Source organism: Micromys minutus (assembly GCF_963924665.1).
Source record: "Micromys minutus genome assembly, chromosome: 29".
In the NCBI taxonomy this organism is placed as follows: Eukaryota; Metazoa; Chordata; class Mammalia; order Rodentia; family Muridae; genus Micromys; species Micromys minutus.
In genome coordinates this window covers 7,708,066-7,729,772 of record NC_137964.1, presented here as the reverse complement: position 1 = coordinate 7,729,772, position 21,707 = coordinate 7,708,066, and the positions used below count along the sequence as shown (strand labels likewise).

Below are 21,707 nucleotides of genomic sequence, written 5' to 3'. Positions count from 1 at the left end.
GGGGCCTATACCACCAGGCCCCTTACCAAGAACCACATGGGATCTGAGATGTAGAAACACCAAACTAAATAAGGATAAACCTACAACAACATGGCAAATTTCAATACTTTGAACTTAAAAAAATCCCAGGGATTGGTGCTCATGGACATTGTATGAGCACGTGCACCTCCATTTTGGAAATATATTACAGTTCTATTTCAATGTCACTGGAAAAAAGTACTTGTTTTCACATTTTGCATACATAGGCTTCCTTTGAATGTTTACAGATTTAAAGATACAATATTTTCACGATCCTACACACATTTATTTATTTACTTATTTATTCATTTTTAGAGAGGTTCTCTTGGCTGGCCTTGAACTCACGGAGATCCACCTCCCCCTGCTTCCTGAGTCCAGCAATGACAAGTGGGTCATCATGGGTGGCTCTCTGAGCCTTCTTAACATGGACTAAAGTTATTTGTCCCCATAAACTTTATCAGGGACCAAGGCTACATAACCGTGGTACCGCACTTGCCTCATGGGCAAACAAAGCCTGGGCTTCAGTGCTGGTGGGTATGGTGTTCTTGTCAGCCTTAAGGATTTGTTGCATTCATTTGGGAAGCACGGTAGCTGACAAACCCACATTTATTTGTTTGTTTACTTAACGAAGTGCACCGGTAGATATTTGGAAAGGTGAAAGCTAGATGCTGCTGCCTATTTTGTAAAATTATATTGCATTTATTATTTTATTTGTCATATTATTGTTTTATTTATTATATTATTGTTTTATTTATTATAAATAAATAAAATTTATTTCCAGTTAATGGGGGGAAAGTCCCCCCCTTTTTTTAAGCTCATCAACTCAATTAAAACCTGAACTCGAGGCTAGCGCAGCCTGTGATGGAAGGCAGCAAACCTCCAGCTCCTGTCTTTAATAACACGATTCCTGAGGCATTTCATTCCCTACTAGTACTTTCATGTAGTACTTGCATGGGAGCAGAGAGGGGTTTGTTTAGGCCAGCATTTCCTAAAAAGTTGTTTTGACAAGAAAAGGGGTCTGTGATAAATGTATTTGGGAAAGGCTGCATTAAAAAAAAAAAAAAAAAAAAAATGACTGAAGAGAGTAACCTTACCTGGCAAGAGAGACAGCAGGGTCATGAAGGTGGCTTTCCCAGGGCAAGGCTTACCCCTGCCCACCCCCCTGCACTCCTGCAATTTCCCCCAAATTCTGGAAACTCTACTGCAGAATTTGTGGTAGTGGGTAGCTTGTTCATGTACTCCCTCAAAAATATGGAGAGTCATAAAGTGAATCTTGGGGTATAGTAATATATACTGCTCATCTCTGAGAGTAGGTATGTAAAAGTAAAATAAAGCATTCGCCAGACTTTTTTTTTTTTTAGTAGAGTCTCTCTATGTATCCCTGCTAGCTTGGAACACCTCATGTAGACCAGACTGACTTCAAACTCACTCACAGAGATCCACCTGCTTCAGCTTCCAGAGAGCTGAGATTAAAGATGTATACCAACACATACTCTACACCCAGCTTTTTAAATGTTTGTATTTTTATGTATGTGTATGTGTGCTTTGCCTACACGTGTGTTTGTGCTCTCATACACAAGGGGTCTGAGAATGCCAAAAGAAGAGATCACATCCCCTGGGACTTGAGTTACAGATGGATATGAGCCCCCACTGAATGTGGGTGCTGGGAACTGAACGGGAGTCCCCTGCAAGAGCAGCCGGTGCTCTTAACTGCTGAGTCATCTCTCCATCTCCTTAACTTTTCTAATTACAAGAAAAACATTGAGCCAGTTGGTGGTGGTGCACACCTTTGATTGCAGCACTCAGAAGGCACAGGCAGGCAGATGTCTGAGTTCAAGGCCAGCCTGGTCTATAGAGTGAGTTCCAGGACAGACAGAGCTACACAGAGAAAGAAACACTGTCTAAGAAGGAAGGAAGGAAAGAACGAACGAAGAAAGAAAGAAAGGAAGGAAGGAAGGAAGGAAGGAAGAAAGGAAGGAAGGAAGAAAAGAAAGAGGAAGGAAGGCAGAAAAAAAATGGTGTGTGTGAGAAACCAGCAAAACACTGTTTCAAAGGACCTTTTTTTCCCATTGGCATAGAAACTGTTATGTGGTGTGTTTCTTGCAACGGCGATTTATGCAAAGAAAATTTACCAATAAATTCTTTTGATGATTAGTTTGTAAAATATCCCACTAGCTGGTTTTAGTGTCTCAAAGCTAAAATGTAGCTCCTGGATATATACAAGGCATATCTAGGAGTTTTTGCTTGAAGTGATTCTCTTCATGGTTTGTAAAGACACTGCTCCTGGAGTGCTGTGTCTTAGCAATTTAAATTCAGAACAGGCACAGCAGATATTAGTCAAGGGATCTTCTGTTAAAAAAAAAATGTTGGTGGCAGAGGCGGTCGACAGTAGAACCTCACTGGGGATCAATACAGGAAGTCATTTCACTCAGCAAGGCTTATCATGCCGATGACATATAATATTATAGTGTGATTCATTCAGAAAAGGAGCTACTGGAGAACAAGTCTTTCAGCATGAGGAGGCTGAGGCAGGGAGATTTGCAGTCAAGGCCAGCCTGGGCTACAGAGTTAGACCTTGTCTCAAAAGACATTAACTGATTGATTAATTAATTAATTTAAAAAGTCACTGGAAAGAAGTACCTTCTGCTGTCCATTGTTCAGTACACAACAAAAATGTCTGCACACAGAGACATGAGACTGGGGCCACCCAGGATGCAGAGCTCTGTAGGAAAGACTAGGGTGACAGCCAGAGTGTGCCCGTTGGTGTCTGAGCTCACAGCAACTTCCAGGTTTTTTCAGCTTGTGTTGGCAGAACCAGCTTCCTGGCCAGCTACTGAAGTCCTCTCCCTCCCTGGTTGTCGGCAGGAGGGTACCACTGCCGGGTCCTGAAACCGCCCCTCCACCATAGTGGCTCAGGAAGCCTTGTGCTTTCAGTCCCTCCCTCTGCAGGAAGTGCACATCTTGTTTAAGCTGTAGTAGTGATGTTTGTTTGACTCCCGTTTTCTTTCTTTCATGCTTTTCTTAAAGATTTTTTGTTATTCGTGTATACTACGATATGTGCCCATATGTGTGTGTGAGCACAGACATACACCTACCCCATTGTTGATATGGCAACCAGAAGACAAGGTTGTGTGTCAGTTGTGTGACCTTGCTTTCTGAGTGCTTCAGACAGGATCTCTTCTCTCTCCCATGCTGCGAACCCAGGCAGACTAGCTGGCCCACGGGCTTCCCTGACTGCCCACCCTCCACCCACGCACACTGTACGGTACTTGGCAGTTCTTGGGCTCTGGACCCAGGTCCTCACTCTCTCGAGGGGCGTGCTCTACCTATTGAGCCATCTCTCTAGGCACTATTTTTAAGCTTTTTAATACACATCAAAATTGTACCTGTTGGCTGTATTTTACAGTGTTTGGATACAAGTTTAAGTACTGTGTTTTTATATCCAGGTAAATATCTACTCTTTAAACTATGATCAATTCTTTATGATGAAAAAGTTCAAAGTCCTTTCTTCTAGCCTTTTGAAACATGCATGATCACTATCAAGACACCCTTCACAACAGGACACCAGGACCTACTTCTCCCAAGTAATTATGCCTTACACCTGCCAGCCTATCTCCCTATGAAGCTCAGCTCTTAATGACATCATGTGACTAAGGCCCACCAGGGAAGGCTCCTTAACCATCACAACTGTGCCTTCTGACAGAACCAGTCACTTGAAGCTTTAGCTCTGTCTGTTCCACAGTGGGTGGCGGTCGGGAGTCACTGTAGAATTCTACCTACCATAAAGCAGAAGACACATTCTAGTACCCAAAGTTTAAAACTTGATAAATAGATGTACACATTAGATTAAAATGTAAATTTAAGATGAAATTTGACACCACAAGAATGTGCAGATCTTCAATCCCGGCACTCAGGAGGCAGAAGCAGGTGGATCTCGATGGGCTGGAGACTGCCTCTGTCTGCATGGTGAGTTCCAGGATGACCAGGGCTATGTAGTGAGACAGACAGACACACAGACAGACAGATGGAAGGAAAACAGATGAAAAAACTGCAATAATTTCTTTTAAACAGTGACATCAGGCTGGAGAGATAGATGGTTCAGCACTTAAGAGCACTGACTGCTCTTCCAGAGGACCTGACTTCAATTCCTAGCAACTACACGGTGGCTCACGACCATCTCTAATGGGATCTTTAGATGCCCTTTTCTGGTGTGTCTGAAGACAGCCACAGTGTACTCAGACACAAACAATAAATAAATCTTTGTAAAGGGTGTAGGGTGTCCATCCGTGTCCACAGTTGGACAGAAGGGATCACATAGAGCTTAAAAGATCATCCAGACCGTGAGGGCAGTAAGAGCAGTGACTAGCATTTGGTGAGTTTTAACCCCCTTGGGACTGTGGTCCTTCCATGTATTATTCCCATTCTATCCTCGAAGCAAATTACCAGTCTCATTCCCATTCTACAGATTAGGAAGGAAGTTTGCAGAGGTCAGAGTTCTGGAATAGACTGCATGGCCCAGCCAGGGGGCTTTTTGCCAAGTCCAGTGTAACAAAAACTTCTTAGGTCCCCAAGGTAGAATGTGACCCCCTACCCTCAGGACATCCCAGTGAGGGCCAGATAAAGAGTGTCCGTCTAGAGTGAGGCTTCTTAAGCTCTTTACCTGAGAGCCATTTTTTACCGTGAAAGTTTTGCATGGTTCCAGATACATCGGTATAGCCAGGCATGCAGATCAAACATGACTCCAGGTCCATCGGTATATATACCTATGCACATACACATATGTGTGTGTGTGCGCTCATGCATGCAGATCAAATATTTGTAAATAGCAAATCCTAATGATTTTAAAGATATATTTATTTATATACCTGAGTACCCTATTTGCATATATACCATTACGACAGAGGAGAGCATCCGACACAGAAGAGGGCATCAGATCCCATCACAGATGGTTGTGAGCCACCATGTGGTTGCTGGGAATTGAACTCAGGACCCCTGGAAGAGCAGTCAGTGCTCCTAACCACTGAGCCATCTATCCCTGCAGCCCCTAAAGAATTTTTAAAAGTTATAAAAGAAGTTTTATAACAGTTCTTTGATGTGTGTGTATATCAATAATTTTAACATTTATTCAAGACAAAAGCTAATTTGCATACTAATGAAATAGCTGTGCATTTTTTTTTATGTAAAGAATTAAATCTTGGCTGAATATTTGATGATGCAAAACACACAGAACTTCAACATTTTTCAGAGTGGATCAATATTTTGATTTTATAACCAGTAATGCTGAGAAGATTGCTTCAAATAAATTCCTAATACAAAATAGCGGAAATGTGTTTGGGGCAAAGTATTGGGAATTCTGTCTTAATACCAAACCAAAAAAAAAAAAAAAAAAAAAAAAAAAAACTTTTTGAGATTTTAATTATTTTTATTTTATTTGTATGAGTGTTTGCCTACATGTTTGTGCAACGTGTGCATTTCTGGTGCCCAGGGAAGCCAGAGAGGGCACTGCATCCTTGGAACTGGAGTTACAAGCAGGTATGAGCTGCTATGGGGGGTATTAGGTATCGAACCTGGGTCCTCTGAAAAAGCAGCCAGATCTCTTAACCACTGAGCCATCTCTCTAGAACCTGATTGTTTTAGATGGAGAGAGGAGTCACATCAAAATATCCAAATACTCTAATAACCTCTTCTGTGCCCAGCCCTCTGAGTACCGGGGAGCCCTCATGCTTGGGTCAAGTTAATCTAGGTGTAATGTTTAAATCAAGTCTAAATACATGTGGCTCTTTAACTTTAAAGAGTATTCTTATAGTCAAAACCCTAGAAGGTCTTTTTTTTTTTTTTTTTATCTGACTTTATTATTTTAATAGTATATGAGTGTGAGCCTGGGTGTATGTATGCATATGTGCTGGTTAGTTGCAGTACCAGCAAAGGCCAGTAGAGGGAATTAGATCACCCGGAGCTGAAGTTAAAGATGGTTGTGAGCCTCTTTGTGGGTGCAGAAACCAAACCCAGGTCCTCTGCAAGAGCAGCCAGTGATCTTAGCCACGGAGCCATCTCTCCAGACTCTCTTGTAGCTTTTTAAATTTTGCACTGGCGTATCTGTCATGAGCCTGCCATGCACACACGCTTATTCCTCTGTAACTGAACCCTTACCTCCTTCCTACTCTCCTAAGCCCCTTGTAACCTCCGTTCTGCCACCAGATCGAGATCTGGTTTGATCTATGAGATCAGGTTTGCGTTATAGCACGGGTGAGTGAGGCCATGCAGGGCTCATTTTTCTGCAACGCCCTGTTTCACTCCACATTACGCCGCTGGGTTTCATCTGTGTTGTCACGAATTACAGAACTGCACCATTGTCCCCTATGGTCAGTAGACATTTATCAAATGTTTGCCCTATGCCTTAGCTCTCACGAGGTGCCGTGGGAGCTACAAAAACTGAACAGGTGCTCCTTTCTGTACGGGGTCTTCAAGCCTTCCTGATAGATGAATCTTACTCCAAGAAATAACTGGAGTAAAGAGCGTAAAAGGAGCAGACGGTGTATCAGTAGGTATGTGGAGACGGAGGCGCCATGTTCCCTCCTGCAAATGGGCAATAAGCATCTTCCAGCAGAGGCAGGGAAATCACGGTCGGGCAAAAACGAACAGCAGAGCTAGACCAGAACAGAAGACTGGGCCTGGTCGGTTCAGTCCAGATTCCTCCGGGATTCCTCCTCCCTCTCACCCCCCCCCCAGAAGAGAGTTCCTCTTTCCCAAATGCTTTATGCATATTGGTGTCATTGTAGCCCTGACAAAATCCAGCAAGGGTAGCAAGACGGGGATCAGAAAGGGAGAGAGGCTAGATATGGGAGAGATTCACGGTGTGGGGCATTATGATCAATTCATCTCTAGCTCGGGGCAGGGGAAGAGCTGAGGTTCACGACTCCTGCTCACTCATTCAGCCGTTCAATGGTTCACATAGCCAATACCTGTGGAGGGCTCACTGTGTGTCCTGTCTGCCCTGTGACTGGGCTTGCAGAGTCCTGACTATAGCCACCAGGCAGGTGACAGTACCCCTGCCTGAAGCAGGAGACTGTAGAAGAAGGGTGTGTGACAAGGTGGTTGCTCAAATTCAGGTCATTTGGTTCCCATCCTGGGAATTCTGGGTGGAGTGGGATACACGGCGACCTTGACAAGTAGGTCATTTTACAAAAAGTGAAATGTTTGGCTGGGTTTAGGGCTAGGGATATAGTTCAGTGGTGGACTGTTTGCCTAGGTTGAGACTGCAGGTTCAATCCCCAGCTATGAAAGATAGAAAGATAGATAGCAGATAGATAGACAATAGGTAGACAGACAGACAGACAGATAGATGACAGTAGGTTGATAGACATGTAGACAGGTAGATGATAGGTAAGTAGGTAGATAGATGGATAGATAGATAGACAGACAGACAGACAGACAGACAGTCAGACTAACTGACCATGGTACGTTCCTGTAATTCAAGCACTTAGAAGGTAGAGATAAGAAGATCAGGAGTTCAAGGCCAGCCTCAGCTACCAGCAAGATCTGATCTAGCCTGGGCTACTTAAGACCATATATATCTCAAAACAACAAACCCAATGAAGGTTGGCATTTTGGTGACAGTCTGAAAATTCAAGTAAACTGTAATTAGCCTGTAGAGGAAAGGGACAGTTGACAGGAGCAGTGTCAGGGTGTACTTCAGAAGCAGAACACTTGCTGAACATGCCCAAGGACTAGTGGCCTAGCCCAGAGCTGAAGAGGGGAGGGCATAGGAGGGGCAGATGATGTCAGAAGGTCAAGCACTTAGCAGTTCAGAACTTCAGTTCCTTCCTGGGAAATGGAGGCAGTATCTACAGCCTGGGGTTCGCTATTTTGTCTGAGACACAGTCTTGGTAAGGGTGTAGCCCAGGCTAGCCTGGGACATCCTATGCTTCTGCTTCAGCCTCCAGTGTGCAAGGATTATAGGAATGCACAGCTCTGCCTCATACACACCCTGAGATGTCTTAGATTCCATGAAAGAACGGGACAGCAGTACAGCAGTATTTCATACTTTTCTGTTTGCTTCTCTTTTGAGACAGGGTCTTTAAATATAGCCCTGGCTGTCCTAGAACTCACTATGTAGACACGATGGCCTGGAGCTCACAGAGATCCACCTGCCTCCACCTCCCGAGTGCTGGGATCAAAGGTGTGACCACAACACCCAGCATTATATACAATTAGATATCCCCTGTCACCTCTGTACTCATTGTAGAAAAGTACTTATATAATTGTGCATGCCAGACAGCCTGAGTTCAACCCCTCCAACATACACATGCACATGCACACACAGACACACACACACACACACACACATACACACACATTATGTGTTATTAGACCAGGTATGGTGGCCTAATAATTTTTATCATTTTCCATTATTTCTTTTCTATATGATTTATTAATAATATTTATTAGGCTCAATACTTGAGAGTCATAGGCAAGTGAGTCTCTGAGGTCTACATAGCCCAAACAGGGCTACATAGGGGGACCCTGTGTCAAAAAAAAAAAAAAATTGAAGGACAGCCAGGCATGGTTACTACACGCCTGTCATCCCAACACTCAGGAGGCAGACAGACAAAGTTCAAAAGCTACCCTAAGTTCATAAATTTAAAAAAAACACAAAAACAAAGCAATGACATCTCAAAAAAAGAAAAAGAAAAGAAAGAAAAAGAAAACTAAGAAAAAAGAAAAAGAAAAGTGCACCAAAGGGTAAACTTAGAGAAATTTGGAAAAAAAAGGGGTTCAGTTTGGTTACTTCCAGATATGCTTATGAAACTTCTTGTCAGGATGAGAGACAGGGGGAAAGAACCAGAACACTTTTAGGGGAAAAAAAAATCAAAACAAAATTGGAGGAGACTTAATTTTGAACAAGGTCTACCTTTCTGTAGTTTTAGCTCGGTAAGAATTCAGAATAAAAGATGACTATGGGATGAAAAGACCTTTTTTTCTTTTCTCTTTTGTTTGTTTGGTGTGGTGGTTTGTTTGTTTATCTTTTAGTCAGGGTTTTTGTTTTCTGAGATAGGGTCTCACTACATAGCTCTGGGGGTTCGCTAGCTCACCATAAACCAGCACTGACTGCTCTTCCAGAGGTCCTGAGTTCAAATCCCAGCAACCACATGGTGGCTCACAACCATCTGTAACAAGATCTGATGCCCTCTTCTGGTGTGTCTGAGGACAGCTACATCATATATTTCTATACCTATATCTATATCTAATCTTGAAAAAAAAAGAATTTGAATTTTCGGGTTGAATGTAAAGTCTCTGAAGAAGAGTGTGCGCAGGCACCAGTTTGGAGAAGACACTTCTCCATAGACTTGAGTTACTCTGGAAGTGTGGGTGGTTCGGTTAATCTTGTGTGACTCATGTTTTCCTGGACACATCTTCTGACCCCTATCCTGTGTGAGCCTCTGAGAGCATGTGTACGGAAAAATAAGCTCCAGGGGTGTTGGCAATGTGCACCTAAATAGGTGAGAGGGACCCTGAGGAGCCCATCAGCAGGGAGGCACTCCCGCACACAAAGCTTCCCGCAGGCCAAGCACTGTCAGTGCCTAAGATCGGTCGGTCAAGCAGAGGAGCTGTAACGAAGGCAGAGAGGTCCAGCTGTGAGCCATGGCCCCTGCCTGGGTGACGAGGTATCGATTAAAACTGGAGGGAGGTGATTGCAGTAGCCAGTGGGGTCGAGAGAAACGCATCTCTGAGGGAGATTGGAGGAAATGAAGTGAGAGGGGCGTGGCCACAGATGAGGGGGTGGGGGAGGTGAGGCGGACCACTGTTGATTGACAAGGGCTCTGACCGCCCCGTAAACTGAGGGTAGGTACATGCCATGTCGTGATGATTATGATGAACCACTAGGCTGGTGGTCCCATAAGATCATAATGGGACTGAAAAACACTGGAGTGCTTTTATGGGGTATTTTCCCACATCGACGTCGGTGCAAGAGTGCTTCCCTATTGCAGCACTCAGGTTAGCGCCTGTGTTGTGTTGCAGGTTGCATTTCCTGGGTTGCAAAGGTGCCCTGAAACATTTGCACAAAGATGAAATAACACTAGATCCTATTCCAGACCTCAAAGGACTCGACCCAGCTGCCCAGCCCTACCTAAACTGTGCCACCTCCCAGGGGTTGGGCCACCAGGAGGCTCATCTCTCTTCTCTCTTCTTCGTACCCCGGTGTTTCTGTGGGTGCTTTTTCCTTCTCTCACACCTTCACATCTGCCCCCTTCGTGTTCCCAGGCTTCCAGAGACGAGGGGGAGGGGAGCCAGAGTGCAGTCGTCAGGGTGAGGACAGAGCCGTGCAGAAGGTAGGGAGCCAGGAAACCAGGCCTGGAGGTGTCATCGCACCTAAGTGTGACTCCGGTCTTTGCATTTGCATGTGTTTGTAGTTCTCCATAAGAAAAGGCTGGCGGGGGGGGGGGGGGGTGTGTGAAAGTATTTGAGCCTGAAGAACTCTTGGGTACCATGCAAGACCTGGGTTTGATCTCTAACATGCTGGGGTGGGGGTGGGGTTTTTAAAAAGCCAACTTTTCAACAATGCCTCATTGTTGCGGGTTAATGAAAGAAGTATATATTATCTGCCACGGTAAAACAAAGCGAGACTACATACATCTCTGGGTCTGGTATCTCTCTTCTCTCGCTTTCCCCAGTTCCTGGCAACTTCATTATCCGCTGTGAGCACACATGGCCTTGGGTCCCTTCCCTTCTCCCTTCACCTAAGCTTTACTTAGCTCCCAGCTCCTGAGATTGGGGAGTTTGCTAGTTATCTCGCTTTAAATGATCCCCCTCGAGCGTCCTATATTAAATAACTATATATGAATCCTATATTAAATGATCCTCTTGACGGAAGTGGGGAGCGAGCTCCTAGCTTTTTCACACATCTCTGGCATTTTGAAGAGAAGTAGCTAAAGGGTTGTTAGGAAAGATGCTGAATAAGGTTAAGCAGAGACAGCAAATTTCAGATGGAAAAGATGATTCTGAGTCAGACCACACGGTGACAGTAACTAACGTTGTGAGTCAAAAGACAAGCCAGAAGCTGCCCGGGCAGCAGGCTTGCATAGAGAGCATTGGCCCCGAGCTGGGGCAGGGCGCTCGGCAACAGTGTTTTAGCTGGCCTGCCCTTCAGGACTGCTCCTTTCCATGCGGAGAAATAAGATTCCTGACCTGCTTTGCCCAGCCGTCCTGTCTCGAAGCTCGCCCATACCCTTCTCCCTGGCTGCCGGCTTTGACTGTCCACCATGTTGGTTTCTTGCTGGGCCTCCAAAGACCGTAATGCGCATGTTGCTTTCACCACGGTCTCCCTGGTATGAAGAGATCTTTGAACTCACACACAGCCTCAGGTAGCGACTGGCCTTCTTAGCATCTTGAGGAGGCTCCTCGAAAGACCATGGCAGATTAACTGCCCTATAGAATCGCAGCCCCAAATGAAGTTATCTCATTAAAGACGGAGGTCACAGGGGCAACCCTAGCCCTTGGGAGACTGAGGCAGGAAGATGGTTGGCAGGCAGGGTTATAAGTTAATATTGATGAATGTATTACTACTGTAGTGCGCTTACTTAAGCCAACACTTTGTTTTCTTCTATTTGTTTTTTTTTTTTTTTTTTTTTTTTTTTTTTTGTTGTTGTTGTTATATTTCATGGGTATGGGTATTTTGCCTGCGTGTATACTTGAGCACCACATGTATCAGTCTCACCAGAGATCAAAACAGGGTGCTGGGTCCCCCCAGAATTGGAACCATAGGTGGTTGTAAGCCAACATGTAGGTGTTGGGAATCCTACTCAGGTTCTCTCAAGAACAGTGTTTTTATGTCAACTTGACACAAGCTACAGTCATCGGAGAGGAGGGACTGTCAATGAGGAAAATACCTCCAAGAGATCTGGTTGTAGGGAATTTTCTTAATTAGTGATGAGTGGGGGAGGGTCCAGCCCACTGGGGGTGGTGACACCTCGGGGCTGGTGGTCCTGGATTCTGTAAGAAAGCAGGCTGAGCAAGCAAGGAAGCAGCACCCCTCCATGGCCTCTGCATCAGCTCCTGCTTCCATGTTCCTGCCCTGCCTTCCTTCAGTGATAGACTGGATCTGGAAGAGTAAGATGAATAGGCCATACTCTCCCCCCTTGCTTTAGGCCTTGGACTTTTGTCACAGCAGCAGGTACCCTAAGACAAGCAGCCAGTCGCCATTAAAGTCCATTGAGCTTTCAAGTTCTGCATTTAATCTCCTTTTGCACTTATTTACTTGCAACCCCCTTCTCCTCCACTCACCCTACATCAGATCAGTAGAGAGGACATTGAAGTGTGTCCCTCTGAATATAAAGCCCAGCCCAGCCTGTTTTCACCACATCCTTCTTCTGGGCAGATTCCCTAACTTCTCGACCTTGTTCTTTCCATCTGTAAAATGGGCACAGTCACAGTAAACCACTCATAGAGTTGTGAAGACCAAAACAAATCACTATATAATGTGTCCAGTGTCATGCCTGGCACCAGCACCAGCACAATAAGCTTCTGTTAATGTTATTTCAAGATACTCTGGACTCCCCTGCCCAAGTGCACATTTCTGTGTGTTTAATTTTGCCTCAGTCTTAGGTTAGCTGTAACCCAAACTGGTGTCCAGCTCACAGGCACTGCCTCAGCCTCATAAAGCTGGGATCACAGATACATACACCACACCTAGCTGGATTTTAAGTATTTCTTTGCTGTTTTTTTACTCCCAGTGGATTTGCAAACTCTTGAGTCTTGCTGTAAGTCAACCCTAAAAATGTCTTTTGTTCTCTGAAGTCACAGAACTAGCATCAAGTGCCTGACCTGTGCTATTCCATAGTGTGCTTTTGCTGAGGATGAATTGGTCCCCTTTCTGGAAGTAAACAAAAAAAAAAAGTTCTGCTGACAGGAAGAGCCACCACCAAGGTTTAGGACTAATTGAAAGGTGAAGATGTAGAATTGCACATTTTATACAAATGAGTCTGTCAGGGGATGATACATGTGTATATTTCATATCACAACAAAGCTGTTTTCATGACCCTATATAAGACAGTCTAACTAAATGGTCAGGAAACACCTTTTAAAATACACTGAATTAGTTTTGGGGGGTGCTGTTGTCTTTGCTGTTTTGTATTGTTTTTGTTTTTTGAGACACGGTTTCCTCTGTGTAGCCCTGGCTATCCTGGAACTTGCTCTATAGACCAGGCTAGCCTCCAACTCACAGACATTTGCCTGCCTCTACCTCTTGAATGCTGGGATCAAAGGCACCACTGCTGCCTCAGAAATATACTGAATTATTAACAGGAATAATCACAGGAGATTGTTAGGTCTCAAACTCAGGACACATGACTCCCTGAGGTGCCTATTTAACTGAGGTGCCCCCCCAGTCTCTCTCAGCTTTACCAACACCAGTTACAGAGTCCTTCTCTCCCTGCCCCCCTCAGCCTCTCCAGAACCCACCCCCACCCCAGCTTCTCTTCCCTTCATAACCTCACCAGTTTGGCTATATGGTCTCTTAGTCTCCTGGCCTCTGGGCTCCCGGTTCCTCTCTCCTTTCCTCCTTCTCCTCCTCTTTCTCCCTCTCTCCTGTCACCTTCCTCTCCTCTAATGGCTGGGTTCTGTCTGGACCCTTCCAGATGCCTCCAACTGTGTTCTCTCCCACACCTACAGTAGACTTCCCCTCAACCATACTCGGGAGCTGCCATGGCCTCTGTTTTATTTGTTTGTTTGTTTATCTTTGGTTCAGACATACCAGAGTGGAGGGAGGGTGACTTTAAGAGGAACAGGCTTGGATGATCGTGATGGGATACAGCTGTAATCTCAAAACTCAGGAGGCAGGGGCAGGAGGATTGCAAATTTGAGGTTAGCCTGGGCTACAGTGAGTAAAGGTGGTTGCTGCACAAGCCTGGTGACCTGAGTTCAATCCCTTGGACCTCGTGAAAGTGAAAGGAGAACCAGCTCCGTGGAGTTGTCCTCTTGCCTGTGCACATCCACTGGGGCTCATAGGCCCCTCCTACACACACGGGAAGCATTTTAAAGAGAGCGCCGAGAAAGATCATTCAGTAGGTAAAATCCTGTGTTTCAAAAACCTAAGGCCCAGAGTTCAACTTCCCAGGACTTACCTACATAAAGCTAACATGACCACATGCAGCAGATAAATGACAGAGACCCCATGTGAGGGTGGACAGCTGGGATCACCCCTGAGACTGTCTTCCGGTTACTGCTCCACTTGTGCACGCACATACCACGTGTTGAAAATCAGGGCAGCCCTCTTGTTTTATTCTGTATGCTTCTCCATCGGAGTTGGACCTGCGCTGTATTCTTGATCAGTTTCATTTACTGCTGGGTTCCCAGCACCTAGAGCAGTGCCTGCATGCGGCAGGCCAAAGGAATGTTTAAAGACATAAGTCAATTGTATCCTTGAGTATTTTACATACGACAAATGAAGGAAGGAAGGAATAACTTGATTGGGTTGTCCAAGGCTGACTCAACCCTTCCTCTGAGTTTTAAAATCCATTTGGAGGCTGGCGTAGGGAAGTGATACTTTCCATCAATTTGAGAACTATTCTTGGAATACTCTGAATGGATCCTGGCTTTCAAGATGCACGTTCGGATTCTGATTTTTGGCTGCAGAGTTTGGCTGCAGAATTTGGCTATGAAAGGAGTTTCCATGGTCTAGCTTCTTAATCAGTCTTTTACAAAGCATGGGTAGGAGCGTCTCCTTATATATGGAAAGGAGGAGTCAGAACTGAAGCATCGTGTTCAGAAACAGCTCAGCACCTTTAAACTTCCTGACTGAAATGTACCTGACAGTGATGGAGGTCAGTAAATTGGTGGTTCACAACCCTAGTTAAAATCTGTGTTTGAAATATCAACCAACCAAACCCTCCAAAGTTCCCAGGGACTAAAACACCAACCATTGAGCACACATGGAGAGACCTATGGCTCCAGTTGCATATGTAGCAGAGGATGGCATTGTCTGGGATCAATGGGAGGAGAGGCCTTTGGTCCAGGGAAGGCTCATTTTCCCAGTGTAGGGGAATGCCAAGGAGCTAAGGTGGGAGTGGGTGGTTGGGAGTGGGAGCATCTTTGTGGTAGCAAGGGGAAGGGGGATAGGAATAGAGGGAAAGGGGATAACATTTGATATGTAAATACAGAGAGTATCTAATAAAAATGATTAAAAAAATCTGTGTTTGAACACATGCCATTTTCTTTGCCTGTAACTGATGTATGCTTGTGAAGATAAAAATACATGTGGATTCATGTCTTAAATGCTTATTACTGTTGCTCATATTCAGTGGTTGAATCTGGTCACTAAACATGTAATGATTAGGCATGATATCTGACATGCTATCTCTATGTATATATGAGTGGAAATCCTTTACTATTTTTATTTACTATGCTTATAAATTTAAAAAGTATCTTTTCAAAACTTTCGACCATATTTAGTGTCAGTGTGTTTGTGTGTGATATGTGTATGTATGCCCTGGCACATAGGTGGAGGTAAGAGTCATTTTTTTTTTTCCTTTTTTCAGGAGGGAAGGGGATGAGACAGGGTCTGTCTGTGTAGCCTTGGCCGTCCTGGAGCTCGCTCTGTAGATCAGGCTGGCCCACGACTCAGATATGCTGGGACTGAAGGCATGCACCACCACCAGCCCAGCTCAGAGGTTAGTTTTTGAGAGTCGCCTCCTCTTCCTTCTACAGTGGAATCCAGGGATCAAACTTGTGATTTCTGGTCAGCACGGCTTCTTTACCAGCCCTAAAGCATCTTGATTTTAACCTTGCCTTTCTTTTAAAGCTAGGGTTCAAAAACCTTATGAAGACTAAAACCTCTAACTATCTGATATTTGTAGGTGGTTCCAGCCCTGGGTTAGGAATGTCTAAGCCATGCAAATTCTGGGATGCCAAAGTACCTCTGAGATCAAGTTTCCATATATGTATTTCACTTCAAGGCTCTTAGATGTTATGTTGATGGAGATTTTCATACTTAGCCTGTGGTATCCATTGAGGTATCCATTCCTTTACTAGACTATCCTCATCAACCTGTATCTCAATGAAATACTCAGGAGCATTTAAGATTTTCTGCAGATGCATTTAAAATTCATATTAAGCGAGTCGCTGTGTCTGGGAACACAGTTTACTCTGGTTTTGTTTCTGTTTGTGTTTGCTTAAGTGAATTCAGTAACACTATTTTTGGAACTATCCAGACCAGGTCATTGCAAAATTATTTGAGTTGATTGTCATAGTCAACTTGATACAAACCTAGAATCACCTGGGAAGAGGAAACCTCAGCTGAAGACTTGCCTAGATCGGATTGGCACAGTGGCTTGATTTGTCTATGTAGCCTTTTCTAGGTAGCTGATAGAGAAGGGCCCAGTCCACTGTGGGCGGTGCCATCCATTTGGAAGTGGGACCTGGGCTGTATAATAAAGCTGGCTGAACATGAGCCTGGGAGCAAGCCAGTAAACATCAGGCCTCCATAGTCTCTGCTTCGTTTCCTGCTTGAGTCCTGATTCTCTGGATAAAATGATGTCTTTTTCCCCTACCTCACTTCTGGTCCTGATGTTTATCACAGCAACAAAAAGTCCACGGCCCCTTATGTAACTGCTTGACCTTTCAAGGTCTCCTTGTCTTCTTAGTGTGCTAGGAGATCCAAGTGGTGCTGACCTGGTTTTTGCAGAGCCAGGAAGCCGCAATCAATGAAGGGTTGTCTCTCACACTTGGTGTCTCTGGGAGAACAGCGTGACTTGGGAGATATGTTCATGGTCTTGGGAAGGTCAGTGCTGGGTCAGACTTTGAGACTGCCTGAGAGATATGCAGAAGCTCAGTGTGAAACAGTAAAGGGACATGGAAGGCTGAGTGACAGCTGACGTACTAGAGTGATGGTCAAGACAGCAGCACCATGGTGATTTCTGGCCCCACTTCAGGGTAAAGCGTTTGCTGAGTCCTTCCTTAATTGGTGGGATTTGAGTGAGACTCATCACAGCCCCTCGTTACTCAAGCAGTCAGCTTACAAAGAGAAAAGGCTCTCTGAACCGTGGGGGCTCACCCCCTTCATCCCTGCACCTAGGAGGCAGAGGCAGGTGGATCTCTGAGTTCAAGGCCAGCCTGATGAATAGAGTGATTTCCAGGACAGCAAAAGCTACACAGAAAAAGCCTGTCTCACAACAATACAAAGCGCAGGGAGGAAATAAAAGACAAAAGAAAAAATGAAAAAGAAAAAAAAGTGGGGGTGGGGTGGGGGGTATTGGGATTCTGTAAACCCCACCCCTCAATTACCTGGCAGTAGCCAGGTATGCTCCACCCCAGTGACTTGACACTATAAAGGGAGCTGTTTGCCCCCTCCTCTCTCTCTTGGCCTCTCTTGCCTCCTGGCTCTCTTGCTCTCCCACCCCTATCCCTCCTCTTCCCCTTCCCTTCCCCCCTCTCTCTCCACGTGCTCATGGCTAGCCTCTACTTCCCTCTCTCTCTCTCTCTCTGCCTCTACTGTCCTCTTAACTCTCCCATGACCTGAATAAACTCTATTCTGTACTATACTGTTGTGTGGCTGGTCCCTCAGGGGGAAAGGACCCCCCCCAGAGGCATCTCCCTTGCCCCCAGGCCTTGCCGCACCTCCATGGGCCATATGCCCCCCACTCTCTTCATCCTTCCCCTAACATTGGTGCTGAAACCCGGGACGTCATCTTTTCCTTACAGGGGGGATTTCTTTGGTTTCAGAATTTTACAGGTGCATGGTCAGCTGCACCTTGTTGTCGGGATAGTGGCAAGGCAGGCCCCACCTAGTGGTACCAAGTGGGCAGGAAGCATGTGAGAGAGATATACACCATAGAGCCCCACAGCCCTCTTCAAGGACACACCACACCACACACACACACACACACACACACACACACACACACACTCCAATGACCTAACAGCTTCCATCTGGGCTCCACCATCTACAAACGTCATCTTGGGGAGCAGGCTTATACCACATGGGTCTTGGGGGATGCTTAAGAGCTGAGCATTCCATAACTGACTTTCAGGATGAGTGAGGAAAGACGTTATGGAGGAGCAGGCCGAGCACCGAGCACGCTCCAGTGTCCCCTCAGCACTCACTTCCTCCAGCTCCGCCCACTCTTCCCAGATTCCAGCAGCAACAGGAGTGGGGTTGACTGGGCAGTGGGATGGCTCCGACGACAGACTTAACTGTGTACTTCTGGCAACCCAAGTTCAGTACCTGTAGCCCGTTTGAAGGTGGAAGGAGAGAACCGGCCCCAGAGTTGCCCTCTGACCTCTGTATGACATCACCCCATGGTACAAGCAGCCATATACACATTCCCACATGCTCACACAGAAGTACGTAAATAAATAAATAAATGTGTAGGCGAGTATGTGAGAGCTGGATAAAGAGATCAGTTGTGAAGAACCTGTAGAGCTGAGCGCCGGTCGCCATGCCTCGGGAAAACTGAGGAAATCAAGGACTTTCTCCTCACAGCCCAGCTGAAGGATGCCAAATCTGCCAAGATCAAGAAGAAGGTTAGTGTGAAATTCAAGGTTCGCTGCAGCCGGAACCTTCACCCCCTGGTTATCGCAGACAAGGAGAAGGCAGAGAAGCTGGAGCAGTCCCTACCCCCAGGTTTGGCAGTGAAGGAGCTGAAATGAACCAGACCTCTGCATATGACTATTAAACACCCTAAAAAGTTAAAAAAAAAAAAACTTGTACTGCTACTGAGGAGGACCTTAGTTCAGTCCCCACACCCTCCTTGGATGGCACATTACCAGCAGCCTCTAGCTCCAGCCCTGGGGGATCCACTATCTTCTGGACTCCAAGAATACCCACACGGACACACACATATACACGTAATTAGTAATCTTTTTTTTAGGCATATAAGGACAATTTTCAAATTAGATTTGTGCAAAAAAATTAAAATTGACCTTAGAAGACTATGTTACTGGTTTTTTGGTTTTGTTTTTGTTTTCTTTCATTTTAATGAAAATAAAGACCTTGACATGTGGTACCTGCCTGTGATCCAAGCACTTGGAAGGCTGAGGCAGAAGGGTAGCAACTTGAGACCATCTGGGACTAGATAGCAAGGCTATCTCAAAAGAAGACACTGGAGAGAGATGGCTGTCATATGTCTCCATTGCTGTGAACAGACACCGTGACCAAGGCAACTCTTATAAAGGACATTGAATTGGGGCTGGCTGACAGGTTCCGAGGTTCGGCCCATTATCATCATGGCAGGAATAGCAGCATCCAGGCAGGCATGGTACAGGAGGAGCTGAGAGTTCTACATCTTGGTCCAAAGGCAGATAGGAGAAGACTATCCTATCTAGGCAACTAGGAGGAGGGTCTCCTTACCCACCCCCACAGTGACACACTTCCTCCAACAAGGCCACACCTCCCAATAGTGTCACTCCTGAGCCAAGCATTTTCAAACTGCCACAGTGGCTTAGCTGGAGACCCTCTGAGCCCATCTCCTGTGGGCCATATCTGGAGTGCAGGGTGTTTACACACATGTATCCTCTGAATGTGTGTGTTCATTGTCAAGACTTTCTGCTTGTAATCACCAGCCAGTGGGTGGCCCACTGTCACACTGAGAGTCCAGGCCGACTGATAGAAAGTCCATTAATTATTCAGAAATACAGCTTTCTGGGAGCAAATGATAGGAAAGCCGGGGGGGGGGGCATAGTATGGCCTGAACCGTCAGTAGTGAGGGTCACTCAACCTACAGGCTTGTTACTAATGAAATGTGCTGTTTAGCTTCAACCTACTCTTTCAGGTGCCCAACAGTGTCATAAGAACTTACATTATAGAGTAGATATCAGAGTTGACTTCCAAGTTGGTGTACGTCTGTCTGCACTGGGGCTGGGGAGGCCTATCAGGCAGTTAAAGGGCAACAGCAGTCCCACGTGCCTTCTGATCAGAGGATGACATTGTGTGTTTGTGTCCTTTTATGATGACACTGACCAATAGCAGGCTATGGGGGACAGCAGATAAGGTGTGAAGGTCACCCTCAGGTTTGTAGTAGGTTGTCTGTCACCTGCTTGAGGGGAATGTTTGTATTTACTTTGGAGACCAGAACCTAGACCAGTGGGAGGAAATGACCAGCAACCGGGGGAGGAGGGGGAACCATCCTGTTTCAAAGGCATGGGAGAAGGGCCAGAGTACAAAAGTGCACTCACAGTGAAGGAGGAGCAGATTGTTGCTTTGGAGAAAATGGAGCTGGCAGTAAACTGGACAGTTCAGGAGAGAAAAGCATGAGTAGGGATGGAGCTCGGTGGAAGAGCACTTGCTAAGCATGTATGTTACCCTGGGGCTTAATCCTCACAACATAGAAACAAAACCAAAAAATCCCAGAAAGAGGAGATGGGAACCTGAGTCAGGGTGTGGCTAGTTGTTAGGGGGTGTGGCCAGTTATTAGGGGGTGTGGCTAGTTGTTAGGAGTGTGGCTAGTGGTTAAAGGGTGTGGCTAGTAGAATGTGCTTGCCTAGATGCGTACATCCATGTGTTAGATCCCCACTACCACATTAAACAGAGTGTGGTGGCACCCTGTAATACCAGAACTAGACAGGTGAAAGCAGGAAACCAGGGGTTCAAGGTCATCCTTGGCTACATAGCAAGTGGAAGGCCAGCCAGGGCTAAAGAACCTGCCTCAACAGGAGGGGAGGAAGAGAGGTAAGAGAGGAGCTGAACTGGGCTAGCATCAAAACGTGGTATTAGCGTAAGTTAAAGACCATCCGTTGGTACATTAATGGCCACATTTAGCTGATTTTCTCATTTCTGTGACCAAATACTTGACATAACCAACTTAAGGAAGGAAGAAAGGAAGCAAGCAAGCGTGCTGGCACTCGCCTTTAATCCAGCATTCAGGAGGCAGAGGCAGGCGGATCTGTGAGTTCAAGGCTAACCTGATCTACAGAGCAAGTTCCAGGACAGCTAGGGCCACACAAAGAAACCTTGTCTTAAGAGAGGAAAAGGGGTGGGGGTGGGGCGATTATTTTAGCTTACACTTCCACAGTCAGGTATGACAGGTACTCCGGAGCAAGAGGCAGTGGTGACTGGTCACACTGTCCCCAGTCAGGCAGCAAAGAAACATGGCTACCCTACTCACTCTCTCTTTGTGTCCCATCCACAGAGATGCCCCGTGGTGGTGGTGCTCCCCTTTAATCCCAGCAGTAAGGAGGCAGAGGCTGGCCGACCTTGAATTATATCTAGGACCCCTGCCCACAGACTGGTGCTGCCCACAGTGAGGGTGAGTCCTCCCACCTCAGTTTACCTAATCTAGAGAATCTCTTCCACACCCGCCCAGAGATTGGTTTCCATGGTGGTTCGACGACCTATCGAGTTGACAAGAACGTTAACCAGCACAGTGGGTAAACAGAATGCAGCTCATACGAAGAAACATGTTCAGCCGTGTAAGGAATGTGATTCTGACATGAGCTACAACAGGGGCAAACTCTGGAAACGGCTTACATGATACGGGTACGTAGGGAAGGACAAGAGCTGTGCATTCTCTTTATGAGGAACATATGGGAAATGCAATCTTGACTCTGCCACCAAGACTAGTCAGGTGCACGAAGATGGGAAGGAAGGATGGTGGCTGCCAGACGGTGGGATGAGAGTGGGGCAGTGGAGGAAGTAGAGTCTGAAACATGCATGCAGACAGAATGCTCACGTACGTAAAATAAAATAAATACGTCTCAAG

The 21,707-nt window shown here is 45.8% G+C and overlaps 1 protein-coding gene across 1 annotated transcript; it reads left to right on the top strand.

The window, feature by feature from the left end:
- Positions 1-18,061: 18,061 nt before the first annotated feature.
- Positions 18,062-18,660, top strand: LOC308439287 (large ribosomal subunit protein eL38-like; the record flags this gene model as incomplete). Its single annotated transcript, XM_080941015.1, has 2 exons — positions 18,062-18,231; positions 18,432-18,660. 2 exons carry the CDS (start codon positions 18,062-18,064, stop codon positions 18,658-18,660), a joined length of 399 nt encoding a protein of 132 aa, XP_080797141.1.
- Positions 18,661-21,707: the final 3,047 nt, after the last annotated feature.